We start from the raw sequence: 24,671 nt of genomic DNA, 5'->3' as shown, positions 1-24,671 counted from the left end.
ATACATAAGTTATTTGTTCGATACAATATTTATTTTGATTCAGCATTAAGTGTTCATTCCTATAATAAACTCTATAATAAGCACGATTTAGTTACATGAGGTACTTCAGTTAACAGATTTGTTTTAATCCATTAATCTCACTAAAGAAGTAGTTCTGCACCAACGTCTACAGCTAGAAAATGAAAGTAACCATAAACAGAAAGGTATAATTCAGGATTCAGTGTTATCTAGACTTAAGTTGATGTTAAAGGGGAACTGGTTCTTACAATGTGCATCAATGTCACGTGAGTGAAATTGCTGATGCTCCTCGTTGAGATTCCTGTGATGTGACTCAGTTCTCCCACCACCTTAAAGCACAATAAAAGTATTAAGATTAAGCATCAACATCAACATAAACTGTATTTGTGACAGATTCAGTGCGTAACATGAACTAAACCAGAAAAAGGTAGATGGCTTGCAATGCTTTAATATGGCTTAATATTACGTCCACTGAAAACAAATGCTATTATGAATGGAGTTAGGATTGTATTAATCATAAAACTCAATGTTTCACCTGTTCCCACTTTCTGAAGGAGAGGATGAAAGCAGCCACGGAGATGACACCAACACCAAGCAGCATGCAGTCTTCAGTCACTGTCACAAACTTCTCTCTATTTAAAGTGGATTGATTGAATATTAAAGGGAAACTTTAGTATTTTTTCAACCTGAACCCTGTTTTCCAAAGTTTTTCTGTGAAAGTTACTAATGGGGACAGTTATAGGACCAGTTTTTCAATGCGTTTTTCTTTATTTTCATGACTATTTACATTGTAGATTCTCACTGAAGGCATCAAAACTATGAATAAACACATATGGAATTATGTACTTAACAAAAAAGTGTGAAATAACTGAAAACATGTCTTGTATTTTAGATTCCTCAAAGTAGCCACCCTTTGCTTACTAGAATATAAGACATGTTTTCAGTTATTTCACACTTTTTTGTTAAGTACATAATTCCACATGTGTTCATTAATAGTTTTGATGAATTTACAATGTCAATAGTCATGAAAATAAAGGAAAAACATTGAATGAGAAGGTGTGTCCAAACTTTTGGCCTGTACTGTATATATATATATATATATATATATATATATATATATATATAAATATATATACATCCACTAAAAGTGCTTGTTTTTGCCACTGACAGGCTCAGATTGTTAATTTTAGTGTGTGACTTTTCATGGCTGCTAGCTGCAGCGCTGAATACTGGACCAAATTCAAAAATTGTTGCCACCATTATTCACTTAGACACAAAAATGCAGGAAAATAGTTTCCCTTAAAAGCAGCTAGAATCAATATTTTTCTGTTCGGTATGAATAAAATGACAGTGGCTAATAAGAAAGGAGGTGCTGGTAGTGATAGAAAATGATAAGCTGACATTGCAGTTCTCTTCAGTTTCATAGCTTCTATCATTGTTTTGGCTTTAGGGCCTGACAGGCAGCTGCTTTGAGCTAAAAAGCTCTAAAACTCCATTGTATATTTCCCTTAGGAATTTGTCGAAACCACCACAAAGCTAAAAGGAGAATGGATGCTTGGCTTTTTTGGCAACTTTTTGCTAATTTGAGCATATCAACTTGACAGGTGCTGCTGCCTCCAAGTGGCCAGAAAATTATTAATTGCAAGCTTAATAACCAACTGCACCAACACTACGCTGTCATCATTGAACAGATTTGGGGTATATGCATTGCAGACATGACAAACCACGAGACAGAATCTGAAACCAAAACAAGAGACATTTGTCAGCTGTTCGCAGTCTAGTCAACTGATAATGAAGCAGCTGCTCCACTCTACCATGACAGCAAGCACCTGTTCCCAAAAATCTGAAAATGTGGCGTGAAGAGACATGTGATACCTCTGTTCTCTGGGCGGGCTGACACACTGAGTGGTCGTCACTAGCAGTGAGTGGAAGACGGCCGTCCTCTGGAGGCTGACGAACTGCAGGACGTGGTGGCTCAGCTTGTAGAGCCGCTCCACCGGGCTGGACGGCTCGTTGTGTGCTGCCGACATTTAGACACATCTTCAAAAGTCACCACAGCTGTTCACAAACATGACTGTATCATTCTTAGGGCTGGGCGATATATCGATATATTTTTGAATGTGATATGGATAAGACCATATTGCATATATATATATATATATATATATATAGTACAGGCCAAAAGTTTGGACACACCTTCTCATTCAATGTTTTTCCTTTATTTTCATGACTATTGACATTGTAAATTCATCAAAACTATGAATAAACACATATGGAATTATGTACTTAACAAAAAAAGTGTGAAATAACTGAAAACATGTCTTGTATTGTAGATTCCTCAAAGTAGCCACCCTTTGCTTACTAGAATATAAGACATGTTTTCAGTTATTTCACACTTCTTTGTTAAGTACATAATTCCACATGTGTTCATTAATAGTTTTGATGAATTTACAATGTCAATAGTCATGAAAATAAAGAAAAAACATTGAATGAGAAGGTGTGTCCAAACTTTTGGCCTGTACTGTATATAAGTTACATTTTTTTTCATTCTTTATATATAAATGCTGCCCCTACTAGGGTTTGTCATATGTAGTTGTAATGTTTGTTATTCTTCTCTCATATAAATATATTTATTTCAGAAAAAGATTGGGCTGTTTTATTTCATAGGCTATTTTTATTTTAGATATTTTTCATTTAAATGTGCACTTTATGGAGCTTTGATTTTTTTAAAAGCTACTCCTGTTGTTATACAGTATTAATGTTCACTTAAATAAACAGTTTCAAAAATAAAACTACTTGTGACATGTCATATTTGGCTCTGACTTAGACTGAACATTTGCTCTCACTTTGCGATAAAAATATCGGGATATATATCGTATATCGATATTCAGCCTAAATATATCTGGATATGACTTTTGGTTCATATCATCCAGCCATAATCACTAACAGAACTCATTTATGTTACAGCCTAATAAAATGCCCTGTGTTTACATTTTTATTTTTATAAACTCTAACTCTGTTTTTAAATTTAGGTTTTTTTTTTATTACTATTTTATTGTTTTAGTAATATTTTATTATTTTAACATTATTTTATTGTTTTCATTGTTTTTTTATTTCTATATTTGTGTATGACTTCATTGTATTTTAATAACTGTACAGCACTTTGGTCAACTGAGGGTTTAAATCATCTCTATAAATAAACTTTGACTTGACTTGACTTGTCTAAATATGATATCTTACCAAGCACCTCCAGGAGGATTTCCACAAACATCAGTGGGTTTGGAGCATTTAGTCTGAATTCAAGCCCTTTTAAGACCATGAGCTCTGATTCCAGGACAGTCTGCTTGGAAACACTGTGGCCGACTGAATGTAGGAAGTGCACCGCAGTGTTGTTGTCAATTATCTAGAAAAAGTTTGAAAAAATATAGAAAAAATATAGATTTTGTTATCTACAGTCATGGAAAAAAATATTAGACCACCCTTGTTTTCTTCAATTTCTTGTTCATTTTAATGCCTGATACAACTGAAGGTAGCTCATAAGAGTTTAATTTAAGAGCTGATATCTGGACATTTCCCATGGTTTTCTTGATCATGATTTTGGGTATTATCAAGAAAATCATGAAAAATGTTTTGATATCAGCTCTTAAATTAAACTCTTATCAGCTATTTTTTGTTTTTATCATTATATTTCTCCAAACAAATGTACCTTTAGTTGTACCAGGTGTTAAAATGAACAAGAAATTGAAGAAAAAGGGTCTAATCAATATTTCCATGACTGTATTTTTTCTTATTTATTTAACCAGGAGTTCCCTTGAGATTAAAATCTTTTTCGAGGGAGACCTAGCAAAGATAGCACATCAATACATGGTTACCAACATTATAAAACAGATTGTGTAAAAACAGACAAGAGAGAACAGATATACAACACAAAATCTAGTTCAGCTCTTTTATCAGAGCTTTAAACTCTCCAAGGGACAGAAAATCTTTCAGCTGTTCTGAAGGTTATTACATGACCATGGCACAGGGGAATGAAAGACTGTAGTTTTGTAATACACATGGTAATTGTATTTATGTTTATAATATTTATATTTATATAGTAGTTTACAATATACATGTATAGGTATTTACAATGTAATATAAATTGTTTATAGTATATATATATATATATATACTATAAACAATTTTATATAAATTATATAAATATAAAATTATATATATATATAATTGTTTATAATATTTGTATATGACTATATTGATTATTCATATATATATATATATATATATATATATATATATATATATATATATATATATATATGTGTGTATAGATATAGAGACCTGTTAAGGGGTAGGACTCGACAAGTTTTTTTACTTCTTCCTACTCCCTTTCGAGCTTGCAGAAAGTGTCTGTCTTCTCAATTTTTTTTTTGCTTTTTTTGTTTTGTTTTTTATTTATTCATCTATTAATATTTAAACTTGTTTTTTTTGTTGTTGTTTTTTTACTTGCTTGCATGTTCGAAATAAAGACAATCAATCAATCAATCAATCAAAAAAGTAATTAAACTTACATGACTGTGCAAAGACATTTTGCTTGCTAGTTGCACGCAGGAGAAGACGATGAGGGGGAATTTCTCCTTGAGCTTGTCAAACACAGCATCCTCATAACTTCCGGGTTGATTAGCAGCTGCACCCTGAGGTGTGGGTGTAGTGAATAATTCTGTAAGGTGCTGGACCATGAACCTGTGGGAGATAATGATTTATATAAAAGGCTAAACAAATATCATAAAAGGCGTGGCGGGGGAAAGGTGCTGCTCCTTTTATACCTTTGAAGTAATTCAATGGCGTGGTATCCAGCCAGTGGATCGAGGTTCAGTTCTTTAGTGATCAGGAAGATGCATTCTGAGGAACAGCAGAGAGAACAGAGTGACACAGAGTAAGATCATCAGAGGTGGAAAATAACAAGGTACATTTAGTCAAGTATCATTTTGATGTACTTGACTTCACTTTATATTCACTTTATATTTCCATTTTAAGCTATTTTCTAATTCTAACTCCACTAAATTTTCAAAACTCAAGTTGTGCTTTTTACTCCACTACATTAATTTGGCAACATGCATATTTAGATTAATTCAAAATATAAAATCAACTACTGAAATATGATGCATTATTATGGACAAAGCTACAATATCATGATATTTACTGTATATTATTCTAAAATTAGCTATTTAGCATAATGACTAATTTTACTTAAATAAGATTTTGAATATACTTCTATTGAGTACTTTTACTTTATTTATCTTATTATTCTTACTTAAAGGGATAGTTCACCACAAAACATTTTTCTCTGTATATGATCTAGACTGTTTAAGTGAGAGTTGCAGAGTTGTTTCTCTCAAATCTAATCAACCAAGTGCCAAAAAATACATTTCAAAACTCAGCAGTAATGATTCTTTTCTTTAAATAAGATATGGAATAAGACCGTATCGCATATATCGATATAGTATTAAAAAAATCTTTCTTTATATATAAATGCTGCCCTTACTAGGATTTGTCATATTTAGCTAAAGATTGGCATATTTTACTTCATAGGCTATTTTTATTTAAGATATTTTTTTTATTTAAATGTGAACTTTATGGAGCTTAAATTTTTTTTTAAAGGGACTCCTGTTATAAAGTATTTATGTTCACTTAAATAAACGGTTTCAATAAAACTACTTGTGACATGTCACATGTGACTGAACATTTGCTCTCACTTTGCGATAAAAATATCAGGATATATATATTGTATGTCGATATTTAGCCTAAATATATCGGGATATGACTTTTGGACCATATCGCCCAGCCTTAGTTGAAACTATACAAAATAGAAAACAGATCCTACATAAAACTGTTCAAAACTATTTAAGGTTCTGCCGTCTTGAGTGCCACAAGCCAAAGGCCATCTGGTTGCATTATATTCACAAGAAGACAGACATCTCTGCAGCTGATATCTCCAACACTCAGCAATTCACCTCAAAACAACCGAGACTGATAAATACCTCTACAAGTAAGAGAAAAAAATTGTAATTTTGATTTGAGTATAATCTGTCCCTTAAAGTATATGATCTGAGTACTTCTTCTACCACTTGAGATCGTGTAAATCTGTGAAACGGGATCAATAAAATAAAATATGAGTCATTACATTCCAGGTATTATTGGTTATTCACTGTCATTTATGAGCACTTTGTTAATTTAAACATATTAAAAATGAAAAACTTAAAAAAGAAAAATGTTTTACATCATTTAGCAAGACACAAATCTTCCTCCAGACATTGAGATAAAATAACGCATAAGCCCAGATGGTCCAATAAAGACAAGATAGAAAGAAAAATCCTTGACTCAATGTGAGTGAAGCATATTTACTGGAATTGTGACTCACTTTTCTTTAAACTTATTTTTGCATGAAATCAGCCGAGGGCCGTGAAATGAAGACATTTAACAGCCGTGAATCACAGCCATGCTGGGTTCTTGACACCACCCACCAATCAACAAGATAAAGTGTATCGTGACTGGGCAGTTTTTTCTATTGACCACTCAGTATAAAAGATAAACTAAAGTATTCTTTTGGAAGTGTGAGGATGGCTTGTTACTTGACTGAGCCAGCAGAGATAATTATGAATAAAAATGTATCTAAATAAGTTGTTAGTTTATCTCTATATGTAAAGATAAAGGAAGCATATGGATGCTCATTAGAAATCGTTAACACTACTTCCCATCTGCACTGACAGATGTGTGTGCTGCAGGCAGCTGGGAGACCCTCTACCTGGAGGTGTTTGTGTGGGGAACTGGCCTCCATAATAACAGGGCTCACTGCTTCAGGTGTATGAAAGCCCTCAGAGGACTGATGACAGGTTACAGTTAGTCCTGTACGGCCTAGTCATTCACACCTGCTGTCAAAATTATTAAAACGATCACAAATTAAACAGTCTGCTCCCCCAGCTGGGATAATTACAGCATAGAAACATACTATTTACTGTTAGTTTTACTAATAATAGCCTCGTTTATATGCGGCAATCATAAATAATAGCGACCATAGAAGATGATGGTAATTTACAGTGGTGGAGGAGGATTCACATCCTTTACTGCAGTAAAAGTACTAATGCAACACTGTGAAATTACTCTACTACAAGTTATTCAAAACCTGACTTCAATGAAAGTACAAAAAATCAGCATCAAAATGTACTTACAGTTTCAGTAAAAGTAAAGTAAAAGTACTCCTTGTGCACTCGTATTGTTATATATATCCCAAATATGTTGTTGTATTATAATTTTTGATGCATTTATGAAAGCAGCATTGTAATGTTGTTAAGATAGGGCTAATTTTAACTTTTTTATACACTTTGAAATTACTCCACTACAAGCAAAAGTCCTGCATTCAAAACTTACTTAAGTAAAAGTACAAAAGTATCAAAATGCACTTAAAGTATCAGTAAAAGTAAAGTAAAAGTACTCGTTGTGCAGAATGGACCCACTCAAATTGTTACATATATCCAAAATATATTATTGTATTATAGGTGTTTATGCATTTATGTAAAGAGCATTTTAATGTTGTCAAGATAGGGCTAACATTAACTTCTTACATGTACATTCATACATGCTTTTAATGTTAAATCTCAACCTGAACTAAAGCTGTCAGCTAAATGTAGTGGTGATGAAGTATAATATTTGCCCCTAAAATGTAGTGAAGTAGAAGTTTAAAGTTACATATGTGGAAATACTCAAATAAAGTAATTCAAAATTGCACTTTAGTAGCCTACAGTACTTGAATAATACACTTAGTTACATTCCACCACTGAAGTCTACTAATAATAGTCTTGTTTAAATGCAGCAATTGAAGATAATAGAAGAAGATAATGGTAATTTACCTCATAGTTGTAAAGCTTAAGCTGTAAAATTATTAATTACCAGAGAATATAATCATCCTGCTATGAGGAGGTAGCTACATACTAATTTTCACAGCTGTGTGAGATGTAGGAAAATTTAAATTAACACTTAATACAACCAGGAAAATGTTTAATTTGAGTAATAATGTTGCCTTTGTAAATCTTGGAAAATCAGTTTCTCCAAATCGTCACACTGTTAAAATAATCGCCTAAGTCATTTTTTGTCAAAATTGGGATTTTTTGCCTAAATTATCTCATGACGCCGGCCACCTTTGGTAATGTGGATCAGATCATGTGATTTTACCCCTTTAAGATAATGGCCTATGTCAAGGGTGTGACTTAAGTGGATTTATTATGCCTAAGTCAAAATAAAATGTGACTTAGGCAATTTTTTGGCCTTTGTGACTTAAGCAAGATATGGTAACACTTTATTTCGAGGGTGTCTACATAAGAGTGACATGAGCGTGTCATAAACATGACATGGGATGTGTCATGAACTTTAAAGTAACATTAATGCTCATGATACTTGTCATGTCATGTTTCTGACAGGCTTGTGTGACTCTTCTGTAGACACCTTCAAAATAAAGTGTTACCATATTTTGCTTAAGTCACAAAGGCATGTGCAAAAAATTGCCTAAGTCATTTATTTCTCTTAAGTCACATCATTTACACACAGTGTTATTACTATGCTAATAGCCATCCTTTGTTACATCCTTTTTGAGTGAAATGATCAATAAATGTCATATGTTACACTTTTGGTTAAGTTTTTTGTGTTTCCTGCAAAACTTGAAAAAATTAGTTAGGCGATTATTTTAACAGGGTGACGAAATAACGGTTATAAACGGTCCCGTCAAAACAGCCTATGTTTTGGTCATTTAACAGGGGCAAAATTAGCGTTTAAATTAAATTTAAAATTAACTACCTACAAAGGTCAAATTCAAAGGTTTAACGAAAAAGATATTATTTGTTTGGGTAATACCATTTAAATGTAAGCTAAAATGAAATTAACTGCTAACTTTTATAGCATTATTGTTAATTAGCTCTCTATGGGTTATTCCATTAAAATGTCTGTTTGTTAGCTTAAATGAAGTAAACGTCTAACTTTTAACGCTACTTACCCATTAGTCTTTTATTCTTGAAGTCTCCGCTGCATTTTGACAAACTGTTGAGGTTTTCTTTGTTTCTTTTGTTGAGATTAACGAGGAAATCTGTGAGCAGGTCGAAAGAGGCTTCTCGAAACTTTAACCGTATCTCTTCTCCTGCGGAGCAGAGGAAACGCCTCGCCATTTTTCGGTCACTAACGGTCGTTTTCAAAACAAATATAAAACATAAGAAAAGATATATTTACACAAAAAATAAAAGTCTATAATGAGGAAGTTGTTGACTAGATCAAAAATAAATACAAAATAAAAATAAATAAAAATATAAATAAAAAAAATAAAAAATAAACACCATAAATACACTATTTCTTTAGTTTATATTTTCCACAAGATGGCGCTATTGTCGCTGTTTTCACCCCAACTTTTTTCATCCTCTGAACCCCAACAAGTCGGTTCAGGGCGATTCTTTACGTGTGATATTTTTGCATTTTACTCACTGCTGTCTTGTATTTCACTGCAATATAAAAGTATTTACCTCTAGAATCAGCACAATAGTGGTTGGAAGTGGGAATAACGAAAAATGTATTTTGTGCAGAATGACAGGTATAATGCCATACATCATTAAAAAAGATTTAAAAAGATTTTTTTTTTTTTTTAAATTGGAAAAGATCAGGTCATTTACATATAAAACAGTCTTCCAAGAGCCCACTTGGGTGTTATGAAAACTGGGAAAACAAAATTGGGCCTCCACATGATATAAAAATTGAACTATTTGCTTTTTACAACCCCTACTTGCAACCTCTCTTGTCTTTGTTCTTGCAAATGGAAAGGTTGTACTTCCTATTTCCCTGTTTTTATTTGTGATTTTGCTATTTTATTGTATCCTCCCTTGTTAATTTTATTAATCTTTATCTATTTATCTGGTTGTTGTTGTTGTTGTTGTTGTTCCTGTTATTCCTTTGTTTATTTAGTTTATCTTTTATTTTTAAGGGAAAAAGTGTGTTAGTATGATTGTGACGCTAAATTTCCACCATTGTTTCTTTTTTGGTATTTCAACCCTTTTGTTTACATTTTCCCTGTCTTGAATTGTACATTGTCGAGTGCTTAAACAAATTTAAAAAATCAAAATAAATAAACAAACTGTGAAAACAGCATGCAATTATGTCAGATATTTAGTGAATTTTAGCCACATAACCATTCGTCTCAGCAGAATCAACCATGGCTTCACAGTTGCCCAGAGGAGCCCATAATTTAATGATTTTAACAGGATCTGGTTATTCCAAAAGGTTTATTTATTTTATTCTTTATTCTTTATTTATTTTATTATTTAGTCATTTCTTCAGTAAACAAACGACTTCTATACAGTATATAACCCCAGATAGTAATAAGTAAATAAAGAATACAAATAGTAATAAAAAATGAAATAATAATACTAATAATAAATTAAAGTTGATGAGAAGAAATATATATATATATATATATAAGCAATAGATAATACGTAATATTAATAATAAGCAAATAAATACATAAAGTACATACATATAAATACAGATGCACATGTACACACTTTTTTCTCTACTCCAAAGGATTTAAAATAACATACATTATTATAATATGCAGGGGATTTTTTAAACCCATTTTTAAATTTATTTAATTTTTAATTTTTAATTTTTTTTAAGATAATTATTTTATTTAATTATCTTCCCACTTTCCCACCTGTTCATCCCATAGTTTTAGGTACTTCTTTGTCTACTAAATGAAAAGTTATGATTCGTTCAAGAACTATCGGAAAGTTCATATTCACAGTTTCTTCCTAAGTCTGTTTTGGTAATTTCAAAAAGATAAATCATACCTTTTTTAGTTGGTGTGGTTTTTCAACGTCTCCTAGGAACTACATACAGGGGCTCAATTTTGATGTTGCACATTTTTGCTCCGTTGCATCAGTTACTCGTTGACGCTATTAGTGCTCAGCGCAGATCTCACAGCACACGGGTGGACTGCTCACACTGTTCCTGAACGCCCCATCAGTCTGTTGATGATTTGACTATCGGCTGGTGGTGTAACTGCGCTGAAACAACCTCACTGACTTGCAGACATGGCTGACAAGACGCCGAAGGAGCCCGCGGCTCGCGTAGCCACCAGGATAGACCCGACCAAGGAGCCTCTCTCCCAGGAGCAGATCCACTTCATCCGGCAGGTCGAGCTTCAGCAGTGGAAGAAGAAAACACAGAAGCTGCGGACGCGGAACGTGGTGACGGGGCTGGCCATCGGAGCGCTGGTGCTGGGGATCTGTATCCTTGTCAATGCAAGGTGAACTATGTAACGTTAGCTTAGCATGCTAACGTTACTCAACGGGTCCAGGGGTTTAAAGTCAACTTAAAGCGAGTTTTCTGTCAGTAAGTTGTGTTGTTGACAGTTAAAATTACTTGATGTGCTAGTAGATGTTTATGTTAGCTAAAATATACTAAGCAACGTTGTCAGATAAGCGTTAATTGGATGCTAACATGTTAGCCATGGTATATACACTTCCAGGTGGTTTAGACATATTTACATGCTAAAATTAAAGTTAACTATTGAATTCATAGTGCGTAGCTAACTTATTAATTCACACAAAGTGTCACACACTCTCTCTTTTAATGTACTGAAGTTTAAGCGTATTTTAGGCAGGTATGTAAGGGGAAGGTGAGCCTGCCTGATGATTCCTGGTGTTACATTAATTTAAACTCGTTCCCGTCAGTTCGCACCTGCTGAACACTTTAAGGTAACATATCATCACCCTGTTAAAATAATCGCCTAACTAATTTGTTCAAGTTTTGCAGGAAACACAAAAAACTTCACCAAAAGTGTAATATATGACATTTATTGATCATCTCACTCAAAAATGATGTAACAAAGGATGGCTATTGGCATAGTAATAACACTGTGTGTAAATTGTGTAACTTCAGAGAAATAAATGACTTAGGCAATTTTTTTAACATGCCTTTGTGACTTAAGCAAGATATGGTAACACTTTATTTTGAAGGTGTCTACATACGAGTGACATGAGCGTGTCATAGACATGACATGACATGATTACATGACAAGAGCATTAATGTTACTTTAAAGTATCATTAATGTTCATGACACATCCCATGTCATGTATATGACAATCTCATGTCACTCTTATGTAGACACCTTAGAGTAAAGTGTTACTAATATTAGTGTCAACAATAAAACACTGATAAACTAATCTGATAACTAAACAATCTCCCTCTAGCTCTTCTTTGCTGGGTTCTTATCTGATGCCTATGAATGTGGCAAATTGTCAAAGAAGTGATGATCTTAAAGGGGTAAAATCACATGATCTGATCAACTGAGGATGTAGGCGATTTTAAACATAGGTGGCCGGCGTCATGAGGAGATGATTTAGGCAAAAAAAAAAGAAAATTACAAAAAATGACATAGGCGATTATTTTAAGTGTGACGATTTAGATGTCCAAGAGAGCTCAACTGTTGTCTTTTTACCCTAAAGATATCCTTGTATTTAGTCAGGAGTCTTATGGAAACTCATGTTTGTCAGGAAATTGATATAAATATGTGAAAAGTTAGAAACAATGTTTAAAATGCTCAGGATCACGTTTTCCGTGAGCTTTTTGTGTTTGTTTGTTTGTTGCCTATCTTTTAACATGGGTCTCCATATTTACACCATTTATATCAATGAGGAGAGACTGAATATTTGAGACACATTTCAGTATAAGGCAACACAATTCAGCAGCACTACAGCCTCCAAAATTAGCATACACTTAAATTAACACCTTTTTAAATCAACAAAATTAAACATTTTAACCTTCAAAGAGGTAGGGAGATTGAGTTAGACTAGTGAACCTGATAATCTGGCAACTGAGTGAATAAAATTAACAAAAAAGGATTAAGATAGGAATGTTTTAGTGAATAAAGGAAATCTTAGGGTGTTTACACAGATGGTGAAATGTTCAGTTTTCAAGCAAATACATCAGGATTCGTACAAAGTCTAAAAAGTTTGGAAAATGCTTATTAATTAAAATGTATTTTCAAGGTTAGGAATATGCTTGAATTTGCATCTAGTCCTCAAAAAATGCTTGATTTTTTTTAATGCATAATCTGGTGCTTTATGTACACAATCACTCATAGGAACCAAAAATCCTTATTTATTATCATATTTATTCCTTGTCTTTTTATGTTTTATGACAGATGTGGAGTAGCCCTAAAAGTGAAAATGAACAAGTGGTAAAATTTACCAAATGTACATTGATTGCTGCTGGTAAAAATTAATTGCAATTGCATAGTAACAATGTAGATGTGATAAAGGTTTGAAAAACTGTACATTTTTGGTGTAAGTGCCCTTAAAATGCTTGAATTTGAGTTTTAAAGTTGTAGCACCCTGTTTCATCCTAACGCCTGACTGACACACTGCTTGTATCACTCCTCATCATGTCATGTTTGCTGAATGTGTCTCCTTGCGGTCAAATATTTGCCTTGACCACTCGTCCCCCTGCCAGACGGCTACACATTTTACTCCGTCTCCCAGGAGCGGGTCGTAGATGAAATGGATGAAGAGGTCAAGCGTGCGAGACTGCAGGCACCGAAGACCGGAGCCAACTGAGGCGCGTGTGTGTGTCGCCTGTTGATGGACTGCGTGTCTGTCCTGCACTTAACGGAGAAGGGACTTATGTGGACACTGATGCCACTGATTTATATTCCACGGCTGGCTGCTGTTTGTCATGCGGAGACAGAGGTGGACTTGATTGTGAGTTTCTGCTGCTGACTCATTACTAGATGTGTATTGATTTTGATTAAGTTTGCCTGGTGATGAGTCCGTTGTCGGTGGAACGGACTCATCTTCTGACCTTACATGTACCCAGAAGGCCAAGCTGTAGAATAATTAACGCTTAACAAGTTTCCAGCCCTCATCATGTGATTTGCATTCAAATCAAATCTCAGTCAGCTAATGTTAAATCTACAGAGGCCTTTAACAGAAGAGAAACACCAGTGACATTGCTGAAATAACACAGAATCATCTGTTGAAACATATTTATGTCGATAAAGATTTGTAAAATAAAAATCTAATGTATTTGATTTTTTTTTTTTTTAAACAAAAGTGTATGTCTGTGTAAGTGTTTCTGCATGAGACGAGACACCAAGTGAAGCAGTAAACATGACAAAAGAAACATTTATTTACAATTGCATTTATTTTTGTCAAAATTTAATATATGGAGTCTGATCTAGCCACCAAATCTCAAGAGTAAAAATATAAAATAAGACATTGTAAGGGAAAGGCACAGATTCAGCATGGCAGGACAGCAGCAGCTTCAGAAAGCAATACCATTATATATTTACATTCAAACCTTTTAACTTCTCTGAATATATTATGAACTTTGGAAAATCTTACAGGAGTTTCACTGCAGGGAGATTCAGTGTGTTGTGAATTTATTCTTAATATATAAGGCATCAGCTACGCATTCACAGTCTGGACTGATTTCCCTCAACGTACTATTTATTAAAAGCTGTGGGAGGGCAGATCGTCGTTACTGTGATCAAACAGAGTGGAGAATAATCTCTACCTCCCTTTTGGGGGGAAAAGTAACAGGAAACGTTCCGGCTCTTCATCAAGCGAACACAGTTTTATCCACAAATGTGTTAAAATGATTGAGAACAAAAGTAGAAGTTACTAAAGTGCACAAGGTGCTTGATCTAAGGAACAAGCGACAAATATGATTTTTGCTTGAGCAAGAATTAAGGTTGCTGACATGTTTTAGTTTACTTGTAAACAAGATCTATAAATGCACTCTACTATATACACATGTACAATCAACAGAGAGCCAGTAGTCTGAGACCTAGGCGGGTTTTCACAACTAATAAATGCATAGAAGTCCATGTTTTAATCTGAAACCAGATCACAAATGCATGTTGTCTTTGCTCAAGTCTTCTGTACATTTAACCAAACATTTCCCATTCAATGGTCTGGAAAAATCTTTCTTCTGAAGCAACAATTTGTACAACTTTTCTTTCTGAATCATAACATCTTCATATAGTCATGGAAAAAAGTATTAGACCACCCTTGGTCTCATAATTGGTCTCATAAATAGCTGATTTCCATTTTCCATGGTTTTCTTGATAATGATTTTGGCTATTATCAAGAAAACCAGGGAAATGTCTAGATATTAGCTCTTGAATTAAACTCTTATGAGCTATTTTTGTTGGCATAAAATAAACAAGAAATTGAATTTCCATGACTGTATGCATGCATTGATTGTACTGCTGTACAACGTGAAAAATCATCCTCACTAGATCTAAAAATGTCAGGACTGCAAGTAAAACTTCTCCAGGTTGAGACTAGAAAACATCCTATCACCAAATAAAGAACAAATATGTACTACGGAAAAAATTGTTTTTATAATACATACTTGAATAAATCAAACTGTGCAATGCATCCAGACTGCTCTGGTCAGCCCTGCAAGGCAATAATCAGAGTGTTCACTGTGCAGTCAGCAGGTGCCGAGACATCTTTGACAGCAAATAAACTGCGAGATTAATCGCTAATGTTGCCGTGTGTGTAGAGCAACTGTCTGTAAAAAGTTCACATTACTGTGTTACTCAGATTGATTAACGGCAGTGAATCAGACAAGCAGGAAAACAGGAACTATTTCATTCTGGGTCAAAGTCGTGGGAAAGTGCAGCAACTCTGCAGCACTTTGCACCGTCGCTTGACTGCGTTGATGCTTAAAAGCAAAGAGAAAACATTCAAAAACAACCTGTTCTGCAGAGTACTACTGTGGCTAAAAAAACTCAAGTTTCATTCTGAACCGTTTGGGGTTTATTTACAAGAAAGAAATGAATGAACACAAATTGGAAGATGTTCTGTTCTTCAGATCTGACGGAGGGCTGAAAACTGGATGTTACAGTTCCTGTGTAACTCCTGCTTCATTCATGACAGTTTGTGTATATTTATATTGAGGTAAATGACCACTGGCAGAGGGGAGCAGTTTGCTGATCAGTGTACCAGTGAAAAGTGTTAAAGCGATCCACCTACAGGACGGTTGGGCCACTGCAGTCACACTTCAGATGAGGTAGTCCAGATACACAGCGTGCTTGGCTGAGAGTGACTTACTGGGGAAACAAGAAGAAAATACATACGTTAAGTGAGAAGTAAAGGGGTTGTATGAGATACTTATCCAACACACTGTGCTGTATTTCCTACAGTAGATGGCAGTCGGCGTGCCCAAATTTGGAGAAGCAGGCCGGAGTACAAACACAGAAGCCAAACAATGTACAGCAGCAAAAAGTATTTTAGCCACCTTAACCCATTGAAGCCTGGAAAGTGGATACGTCGTTTTGTAGTATTTGTATAAGCTCTCAAATACTTTTTGAATTACATTTCTATCTGCTACAGAGGCTGAAAAATCTATTATTTAGTAGAAGCGTTGACACTTCTGTTGAATTTCCAGAAAAACTTCAGGTTTTAGGGGCTTATTTTAAAATCGCCCAGAGGTTTTACAGGAAGTTTCAGGCGTCAATGGGTTGAAGAAATCAATATCAGTGCACTACATGTCAGTATTATCGCCACTTTTCCTCGACATCAGATCTTTCTATACGTCGATGAACTGAAGTCGTTACCTCTATCACTGCTCTCTTCAAAGCCACCAGACTCCATTGAGAAAAACAGCAATTATTTTGCAATGAACACAGAAGTTTCAAGTCTACTGCTGCCTTGTTTGGTTGGGGTTTTTTTGTGTTATTGTCAAACTCGTCGATTGAAACAGCAGTCGACAAACAGCAACTGAGGTAAAATTAATGTATTTTTCAAAGGAGTTTGGGGGCTTTGAAGGCAGCATAAATAACAGCTTTAGCTCCCCCTGCATGAACCTAAACTGGGCTGTCTGATGTCAAGGTAATGTGGTGAAAATATTCTGAACATAACATACACTTAAAATGTGATTTATTTATTTTAGGTTGTTAGAAACAAAGCAATGTCCTGCTGTGGACGGGGAAATAGCAAGACGTGTTTTGTGACGGTACTCTGGCCTGATTCTCCAAACTGGGGACGTGCCAACTGCATGTACTGTATGTTACACACTGACCATCAAGTTCCTCATACGACCTCACTTCAAAACATCTGAACTATTCCTTTAATAAAATGTTCTCTCACCATTCTGTTAATGTCAGTAGCGAAGGTGACGCCTTTGCTGGGTTTGTCCTGGGAGCCGCTGCTGCTGCCTCCCAGGGAGTTTCTCCTAATGATACCTGGGAGAACAAACACACATTATAAAACTCGTTTAGTCCTAAGCAGTGGTGGAATGTAACTAAGTATATTTACTCAAGTACTGTACTTTTTAAGTACAATTTTGAGGTACATGTACTTTACTTGAGCATTTACATTTATGTAACTTTACACTTCTACTTCACTACATTTTAGAGGCAAATATTGTACTTTTTACTCCATTACATTTAGCTGACAGCTTTAGTTACTTTTATGGTCAAGATTTAACATTAAACATAATCAAGTTAAAGCGATAAGATATATATTTTTCAAATTAAACCTCATAACAGTATATTAAGTAGTTAAAATGAGCTCTGTCTTTACAAAATCAGAACACTGCTTACATAAATGCATCAATACAAATAATCTAATAATATATTTGAAATACAGTCATGGAAAAAAATATTAGACCACCATTGTTTTCTTCAATTTCAATATAATGATAAGAACAAAAATAGCTGATAAGGGTTTAATTTAAGAGCTGATATCTAGACATTTTCCATGGTTTTCTTGATAAAAACCAAAACCATCCATCCATCCTCGTCCGCTTACCTGGGGCCGGGTCGCGGGGGCAGCAGGATAAGCAGGGCATTCCAGGCGCCCCTCTCCCCAGCCACAACGTAATAATAATACGTTTTTCCATGACTGCATATAAAACAATCTGAGTGGGGCCATTCTGCATAAGGACTTTTACTTTTGAGACTTTAAGTACATTTTGATGCCGGTACTTTTGCACTTTTGAATGCAGGACTTTTACTTATGTGGAGTAATTTCACAGTGTGTTATTAGTACTTTTACTTTAGTAAGAAATCGGAATACTTCTTCCAACACTGGTCTTAAAGTTGCCACATATTTACCAGGTAATGAATGCAGAGATATTTGAACTGACCTTGGAGCGGCAGGATGTCGAGGCGCTGCAGGCTGTTCCTGCGGGACGAGGGGAAGCCGCTGCCCTTGGACAGGCGGCGCTGTCGGCTGGACAGCATGGCAGCAGGAGAGACGATGCCCGGAGGAGGAACCTTCCCCATCTTCTCATACAGCTCCTCGATCTCTTTCTTCTGGGCGGCCTGCAGAGCCTGCACCTCCGACAGGTGTCTGACAACGGACAGAGAGAGATACATAAGTTGTTAAAGGCTTCCTGTCCTTGAAAATCCTTGAAAGCATTTGGATTTGAGGAAACTGAGGCCTCAAAAAGTTGATGAAAATGTTTTCCAGATCACTCAAATTCATTTTAATTCTCGTGCTGAAACACTTTTTCTCATAATACATTTTTTAAAAATAATTTATTTTTACAATTAGCACTTGAAATGACAAAGTAGTATGAAATGTGAACCAGAACTAAATCACTGACGAGAAGTAACATCTCGGCAAGATAAAAATGAGAATAAATATGAAACAAAATTTAAATCAAATCAGCTAAACTAAACAGAGGTTTGAACTTAAATCAAACACCATTACTAATCTTCTTTTTAAGATATTTAGTCTGTGCCAGTCTATAAAGGATATCATATTGCAATTTAAATAATTGTTTAATCATTTTAAGTAATTTGGCAAGCAGAAGTGCCAAATATTTGCTGGAAGCACCGTTTTTGCTTATCTCTGTTTTATGCATTTAAACAATTTGATTACCTTTGCCACTTTTTGTCTGACAAAACACGCAGTTTGAAGACACTTTGATGAACAGTAATCAATTTGATTTTATATTTAAGACTTGAAAAACTTGACCATTTGTTGCAGCTTAAGGCCTCAGGCTCTTTTAAAAGGATCAACGCAACCATTTTTTCCTGAAAACCTGAGTTAAGTTTTAAAACATAAGAATTCACCTTCAACAAAGAGTGTAGAGAGTAGGACATTCATAAAGGCTTCACGATGTCTAACTTTTGACTTTAGTCTTGTGTTTGTGATCATTCAAGTCATTAAAAAGTGTCTGATAAGTGTGAAAATTCATAGTTCCCATTTTCATTTTCAACCTTCTCTTGTTGAATTAAAAATCACTTTTTTCTTCTCAGAGTGGTCCTGTGTTTCTGTTAGTTTCCTGTTGTGTGTGAGTGTGTCTTACTTCTCTCTGAGCTCCTGCAGCTCCTCCAGCATGTCCTCGTCGTCGCTGTCCGACTCGTCGCTGCTGATGTAGGGAGCGTTGCGGTTGTAGGTCATGGTCCACAGGTGGTGCAGGGCGTTGCTGTACTGCGGGCTCCCTGACGCTCCGTCCCACAGCCTGCCCTCCGCCTCGGCGGCCGTCACCGACAGCCCGCTGTCCGCTGACGTCCCCAGCAGGCTCAGGCTGTACGCTCTCCTCCGACTCCGCCTCCTCGTCGTCCTCTGCCTCTCCCCGACAACCTCTTCCTCTCCTTCCTCCTCATCCTCCTCTTCGTCCTCCTCCTCCTCCTGCTGCTGCTCCTGGCTCCCGGCCCATCCCACCTGCCCGTCGGCCTCCTGGACCCCCGGGGTGGACCCTCTGTGGGGGTGCTGGTGAGGAGGGGACATGGTGAGGGAGGTGCCCAGGCTGGTCTCAGACTCTCCCTGCTCCTCTGTGCTGCTCTCTGATGGGGTGCTGCTGCTGTCTGCTGGCTGTGGGGCGGCAGGTGCAGCACCTACAGGTGCAGCGCAGGGTGCAGGGATGTGCAGGCTGGGCGTCACCTGGAACCGGCCGACAGTGACCGGAGCAGACTGGACTTCTGAAACACAGAAGAAAAGAAAGTGTTAATCTGAAACTAGTGACGTTATTCCCAGAACTGCTTTTAATGTCTGACCCATGTTGATTTTATTTGTTTGTTTTTATTTTTAACTGTATTTTAACTGTAAAGTGTCTTTGAGTATGCACTTTTTAAATAAAATGTATTATTATTAGGTATTATTATTATTAATATTATTATATGTTATGATGTATTATTATGATGTATTATGATGTATTATTATTATTATTATTATTATTATTATTATCTTGACTAAGGGCTGCTTGATTATGGCAACAACTAACTGGAAAAAATATTTAAAAAATTAAAAATAAAACTGAGATCATCATTATTCAACACGCATTGATTTTAGGAACATCATACATCACGTGAACTTAAAATCTAATTAAACTGAGGAAAAAAATTAAAAATAAATGTAACATTTTTTATAAATAAATACAATAAATATACATGTATCAATACATTATAAAATATACTCTATATACCTATAAATAATTAATATGAAATAAAAAATAGATAAAAAATGAATTTTATCAAAATTAATAAGATAAACGATGTTGTAATGTAAGTGCACTTCCACAACTTACTGAAAAATAATTTTAAACAAATATATATAGTAAACAAAAAAGTATATAAAAAATAAATTAGATTTAAAAAAGTAAGACAACAACCTACTAAAAAACATATATTTAATATACAAAAACTGAATTAAAAAAAAAAAAAAATTGGTCCAAAATAAATCAGATCAAATGCGTTGTATTGCTCTGCCATAAACTGGTAAAAACTTCTTAACACATATTCAACATTTTATTCCAGTCAGAAAGCGTTTTGTCCCTTTTCTTTCACAGACAGAACAAAAAGCATCACTGTGAAACAATATAAAGCATATAATTGTTTTACTTCCATAATCTTTTCGATTCATCACCCAGCCTTACCTCCACTTGTTCCCATGAAAAAATGCATGTAAATTACTTGATTATGCATCTAAATTTAGATGAATATATGTGTTGGTGAAAAGAAAAAGGTCTAGTAAGCTGCAGAACTCCTTCTACTTACTTCTAGTCTCCATGAATGAGAAGCTGTGACTCTGAGCTGCTGTTTTATATGACAGACAGACAATCAGTGTGTAAACAGCAGCGATTGATGATTAATGATTGATGATTGTTGATTAGAACAAAGAGCTGATTGATCAGCAGAACAAAGCCTCTATCTCGACTTCAAGGGATCAAATCAAATGTAATCATGTCACTCTGTTTTTTCCCATTATAGTAAATTTCCAGTGCTGCTGGATGTCTTTTGTGATGGAAAAGTTTCTTCCCCTCACATCTGAAGATGATTTCAGGGCTGAGATGCTGCAGTGCGTCACTCTGACCACTGAGTGTCCCTCTCACAGTAAACACAGAGTGTGTTTGGGCCCTGGCCCGCTGAAACAAGAGGGACTCTGTTGAATGAGGGCCTGTGCGGAGGGTATAAACACTGGCAGGTGTGGACGCGGGAGGAGAGGCCCGTAACGACCGTGGCTGCTCTCTGATTGGCCGCTGACAGAGGGGCAGGGCCGGCATCACACCTACGTTTGTGTTGGTTTTGAATGGAACATTACATCCAGGCTCGCCATTACGCAACCACTCCTGGGGCACCGCGAAGAGGTGATAATGTCACCAAGGATACGGCGCGGAGAGAAAGAGACGGGAAAACAACTCAAAGGGCTCAAATTGGCCATAACAGGGACACCGCACTGTATTTAGACCGAATACATCGTAAAAAAGGAGCAGAGGGAGGAAAAATACATGTCATATTTGGCCGTGCATGCATTTGTGTGTATACACAAGCATGTGTGAGGGTTTGTTTGGAGTAAAAACATAAACATTATGCAGTATATGTCATTTTCCAGCCCTCCCCTCCCCTCCAGCTCCTAACATACAACACATGAGGACAGGCTCAGAGTGATTTCTTACCTGATTCAGGGGAAGAGGTTTTTGGTTTGGGGCTGCTGGTTTTCATCTCAGGTACTGTGGAGCGCAGAGGAGAGCTGAAGGATGAGAACTGGACAGGAGGAATAAACATTGTTAGTATATCAGAGGGGAATAGTAGAATTAAATATAGAAAGACTTCCTTTATCACAACACACACAATTTATTATTAGAGTTCTTGAGTTAATGCTGTAAACGTTCTGCTCATCTGTTTGTTTGTGTGTTGTCATGAACTCTTGTTTTTCATTCTTATATGCACTCATCGTTAGACTTTTAATGATTACTAGAACTGTTAATGCACATAAAGGGACCAGTGTTGGAAATATAGACTTGTACATTACATCTGACACTGCCTCCTTTAAATGTTTCACTGTATTTATTTCTTACAAAAAAACGAAGAAATTAAATAAAAATACTACAAAAGATTCAGACGTGACTGATCCAGATTCAAAGTGCTTCAGTTAACAGTCATGGAAATCCCTGTCCTAATACTCAGACAAGATTATCCAAATGAGTCTAAAATATTAAATTTACAATCATTTAAAACAGAGAATATGAAGGAAATGTGGCCGTGGTTACGCTATCACTTCAGCATGAATTTGCATAAACACAACTCCATCATAATTGAATCTTAACTGAGAGAAAGTGAGGAAAAAGTGAGTGAAAGTGACTCACAGTGCTTTGTGGGCTCTCTGGGGGAGACGGAGACAGACTGGACACAGAGTTTGAACTGGAGACTTCTGACTTGGGTTCAGCCTGGAGGACTGGAACCTGTGCTGAGTAAGTGTGGAGACTGTCCTCCTGGCCCAGGCTGGGGGGACAGGTGGGGGGACCGGAGAGTCCGAGCGGCTGCTGCTGCGGCTCCTGAGGAACCAGTGGAGGAGTGGAAGGCATCGGCGGTGGAGAGACGTGATGCGACCAGCCGGGCTGAGGAAAACCAGCTCCCTCCATCAGAGGCGTGCCCTCGGGGCTGTGGGGGTACTGGTTGTTGTGGACCGGGACGCCTGCTGAGGGGTACGGGACCTCTGCAGGCGAGCTCTGGTACTGTTGTGGGTACATAGAGGGGTACCCTGACTGCTGGGCCATGTGAGCAGGCAGCTGGGGGTGGAAGCCGGGGTAGGAGGGCATCCCCTGGGCCGGAGGGATGAAGGACTGGGCCATGCTCATCGCCATGGAGATCACATTGGCTAAGGAGAAGAGGGGCTGCGTGTGCGGGGGCCACATGTTGGGGTGCTGCTGAGGGCCAGGTGGGGACATGGTGACGCCCTCGCTGTTGACGGGGCTCGGGGTCTCGTTGTGAGGACCTGGTGAACCAGGAGCCGGGGAGGGAGCCGAGGGGAAGGTGGGGTTACTGGCTACACGTGTGAGAGGAGGGTGGAGGCCCGGCTTCGGGGAGCCCGGAGCGCCGGGGTACGGGAACGGGAAGTGACTGTGGCCCATGAAAGGCAAGTGGTAGTGCTGGTGGTGCGGCAGGAGGGACGCAGGGTGGTGCTGGTAGTGGAGGGGGGACCCTGCAAGACAAGGAGTGAAGTTTTAAGTCAGCTTATTGGGCAAAAATTGAAGGAAAATATGTTAAAAAATGCACGTAGTTTGACGAAGGGAAATCTAAAACCACGTTTCGGTTTCACTTTAGCACCTTTGGCTATGTATCAAATATATATGTATAAATTAGTATCTATCAGTATCAGACTATAACTCAACTCAACTCAACACCTATTTATTTTCTTTATTCTTGTTAAATGTTAAGCAAACATCTGATACTGAACATATATTACTTATGTTTATTTGGCTATTTATTTATTTTCATTTACATTTGCAGACAATGTATATACAGTCATTGAAAAAAAATTAGACCACCCTTGTTTCCTTCAATTTCTTGTTCATTTTAATGCCTGGTACAACTAAAGTTACATGTGTTTGGACAAATATAATGATAACAACAAAAATAGCTGATAGGAGTTTAATTTAGGGGGGTGATATCTAGACATTTTCCATGGTTTTCTTGCTAATAACCAAAATCATTATCAAGAAAACCATGGAAAATGGCTAGATATCATTTCTTTTTGTTGTTATCATTTTTTTTTTTTTTTTTCCAAACACATGTACCTTTAGTTGTACCAGGCATTAAAATGAACAAGAAATTGAAGAAAACAATGGTCTAATAGGTTTTTCCATGACTGTATATATAGATGTATAAATTAGATTGCCTATCAAGTGGTATCAATCAGTATCATTCATAACTCAACAATGCTCGGAGTGACTTAAAATGGTGTAACCTATTTAATATACTTTATTCTTTTTAAATGGTCAGCAAACATCTGATACTGAACATATATTACTGATGTTTATTTACCTTTCGTCTGTGAGGATCAATTTCTAGAATTTGCAGACAATGCATGCATGTATAATGTAAACAATGTTAAATGAAGAATAATAATAAAGTTATTCATATTTAAAAAAAACAGCCTTGTTAGTACCTTTGCATCATCATACTGGTGAAAAATTGTTGCACAATCAACAAAGAAAAAGGTTTTTTTTCCCATTAAGCTCAAAATTTCACCATCATATCAGTTAATTTCTCCCCTCGAAAATCAATTAGCTCCTATTATTTAGTTGTTGTTTTATTTGTGAATACCTCTAAAGAAAAAAAAGCTCAGAGTTGTATTTTCTGGTGTTTGACGTACTGTGACGAA

The 24,671-nt window shown here is 36.2% G+C and overlaps 3 protein-coding genes across 3 annotated transcripts in view; 1 reads left to right on the top strand and 2 right to left on the bottom strand.

Annotated features, from left to right (window-relative positions):
* Positions 1–9: 9 nt before the first annotated feature.
* Positions 10–9,339, bottom strand: cntd1 (cyclin N-terminal domain containing 1). The gene is made up of 7 exons (XM_059325101.1): positions 9,059–9,339; positions 4,842–4,917; positions 4,587–4,758; positions 3,259–3,421; positions 1,894–2,038; positions 554–650; positions 10–347 (listed from the first exon to the last, which is right to left on the bottom strand). Exons 1-7 carry the CDS (start codon positions 9,225–9,227, stop codon positions 234–236), a joined length of 936 nt encoding a protein of 311 aa, XP_059181084.1. The 5' UTR covers positions 9,228–9,339; the 3' UTR covers positions 10–233.
* A 1,626-nt stretch (positions 9,340–10,965) lies between these two features.
* On the top strand, positions 10,966–14,134 carry LOC131959884 (cytochrome c oxidase assembly factor 3 homolog, mitochondrial). Its single transcript, XM_059325110.1, has 2 exons — positions 10,966–11,331; positions 13,558–14,134. Exons 1-2 carry the CDS (start codon positions 11,136–11,138, stop codon positions 13,659–13,661), a joined length of 300 nt encoding a protein of 99 aa, XP_059181093.1. The 5' UTR covers positions 10,966–11,135; the 3' UTR covers positions 13,662–14,134.
* A 1,174-nt stretch (positions 14,135–15,308) lies between these two features.
* wnk4a (WNK lysine deficient protein kinase 4a) overlaps positions 15,309–24,671 on the bottom strand; it is a 65,163-nt gene continuing 55,800 nt past the window's right edge. Inside the window, exons 15-20 of the mRNA XM_059325077.1 lie at positions 22,654–23,489; positions 21,964–22,051; positions 19,375–19,990; positions 18,205–18,410; positions 17,205–17,299; positions 15,309–16,165 (exon numbers count right to left, since the gene is read on the bottom strand). Of these exons, the coding sequence (XP_059181060.1) occupies positions 16,163–16,165; positions 17,205–17,299; positions 18,205–18,410; positions 19,375–19,990; positions 21,964–22,051; positions 22,654–23,489 (1,844 nt within the window). The 3' untranslated portion in view covers positions 15,309–16,162. The remainder of the gene's footprint in view (positions 16,166–17,204; positions 17,300–18,204; positions 18,411–19,374; positions 19,991–21,963; positions 22,052–22,653; positions 23,490–24,671) is intronic.

Source organism: Centropristis striata, chromosome 21 (assembly GCF_030273125.1).
Source record: "Centropristis striata isolate RG_2023a ecotype Rhode Island chromosome 21, C.striata_1.0, whole genome shotgun sequence".
Taxonomy (NCBI): domain Eukaryota; kingdom Metazoa; phylum Chordata; class Actinopteri; order Perciformes; family Serranidae; genus Centropristis; species Centropristis striata.
Note: the sequence above shows the minus strand (reverse complement) of the source record. Positions and strands in the feature narration are given on the sequence as shown.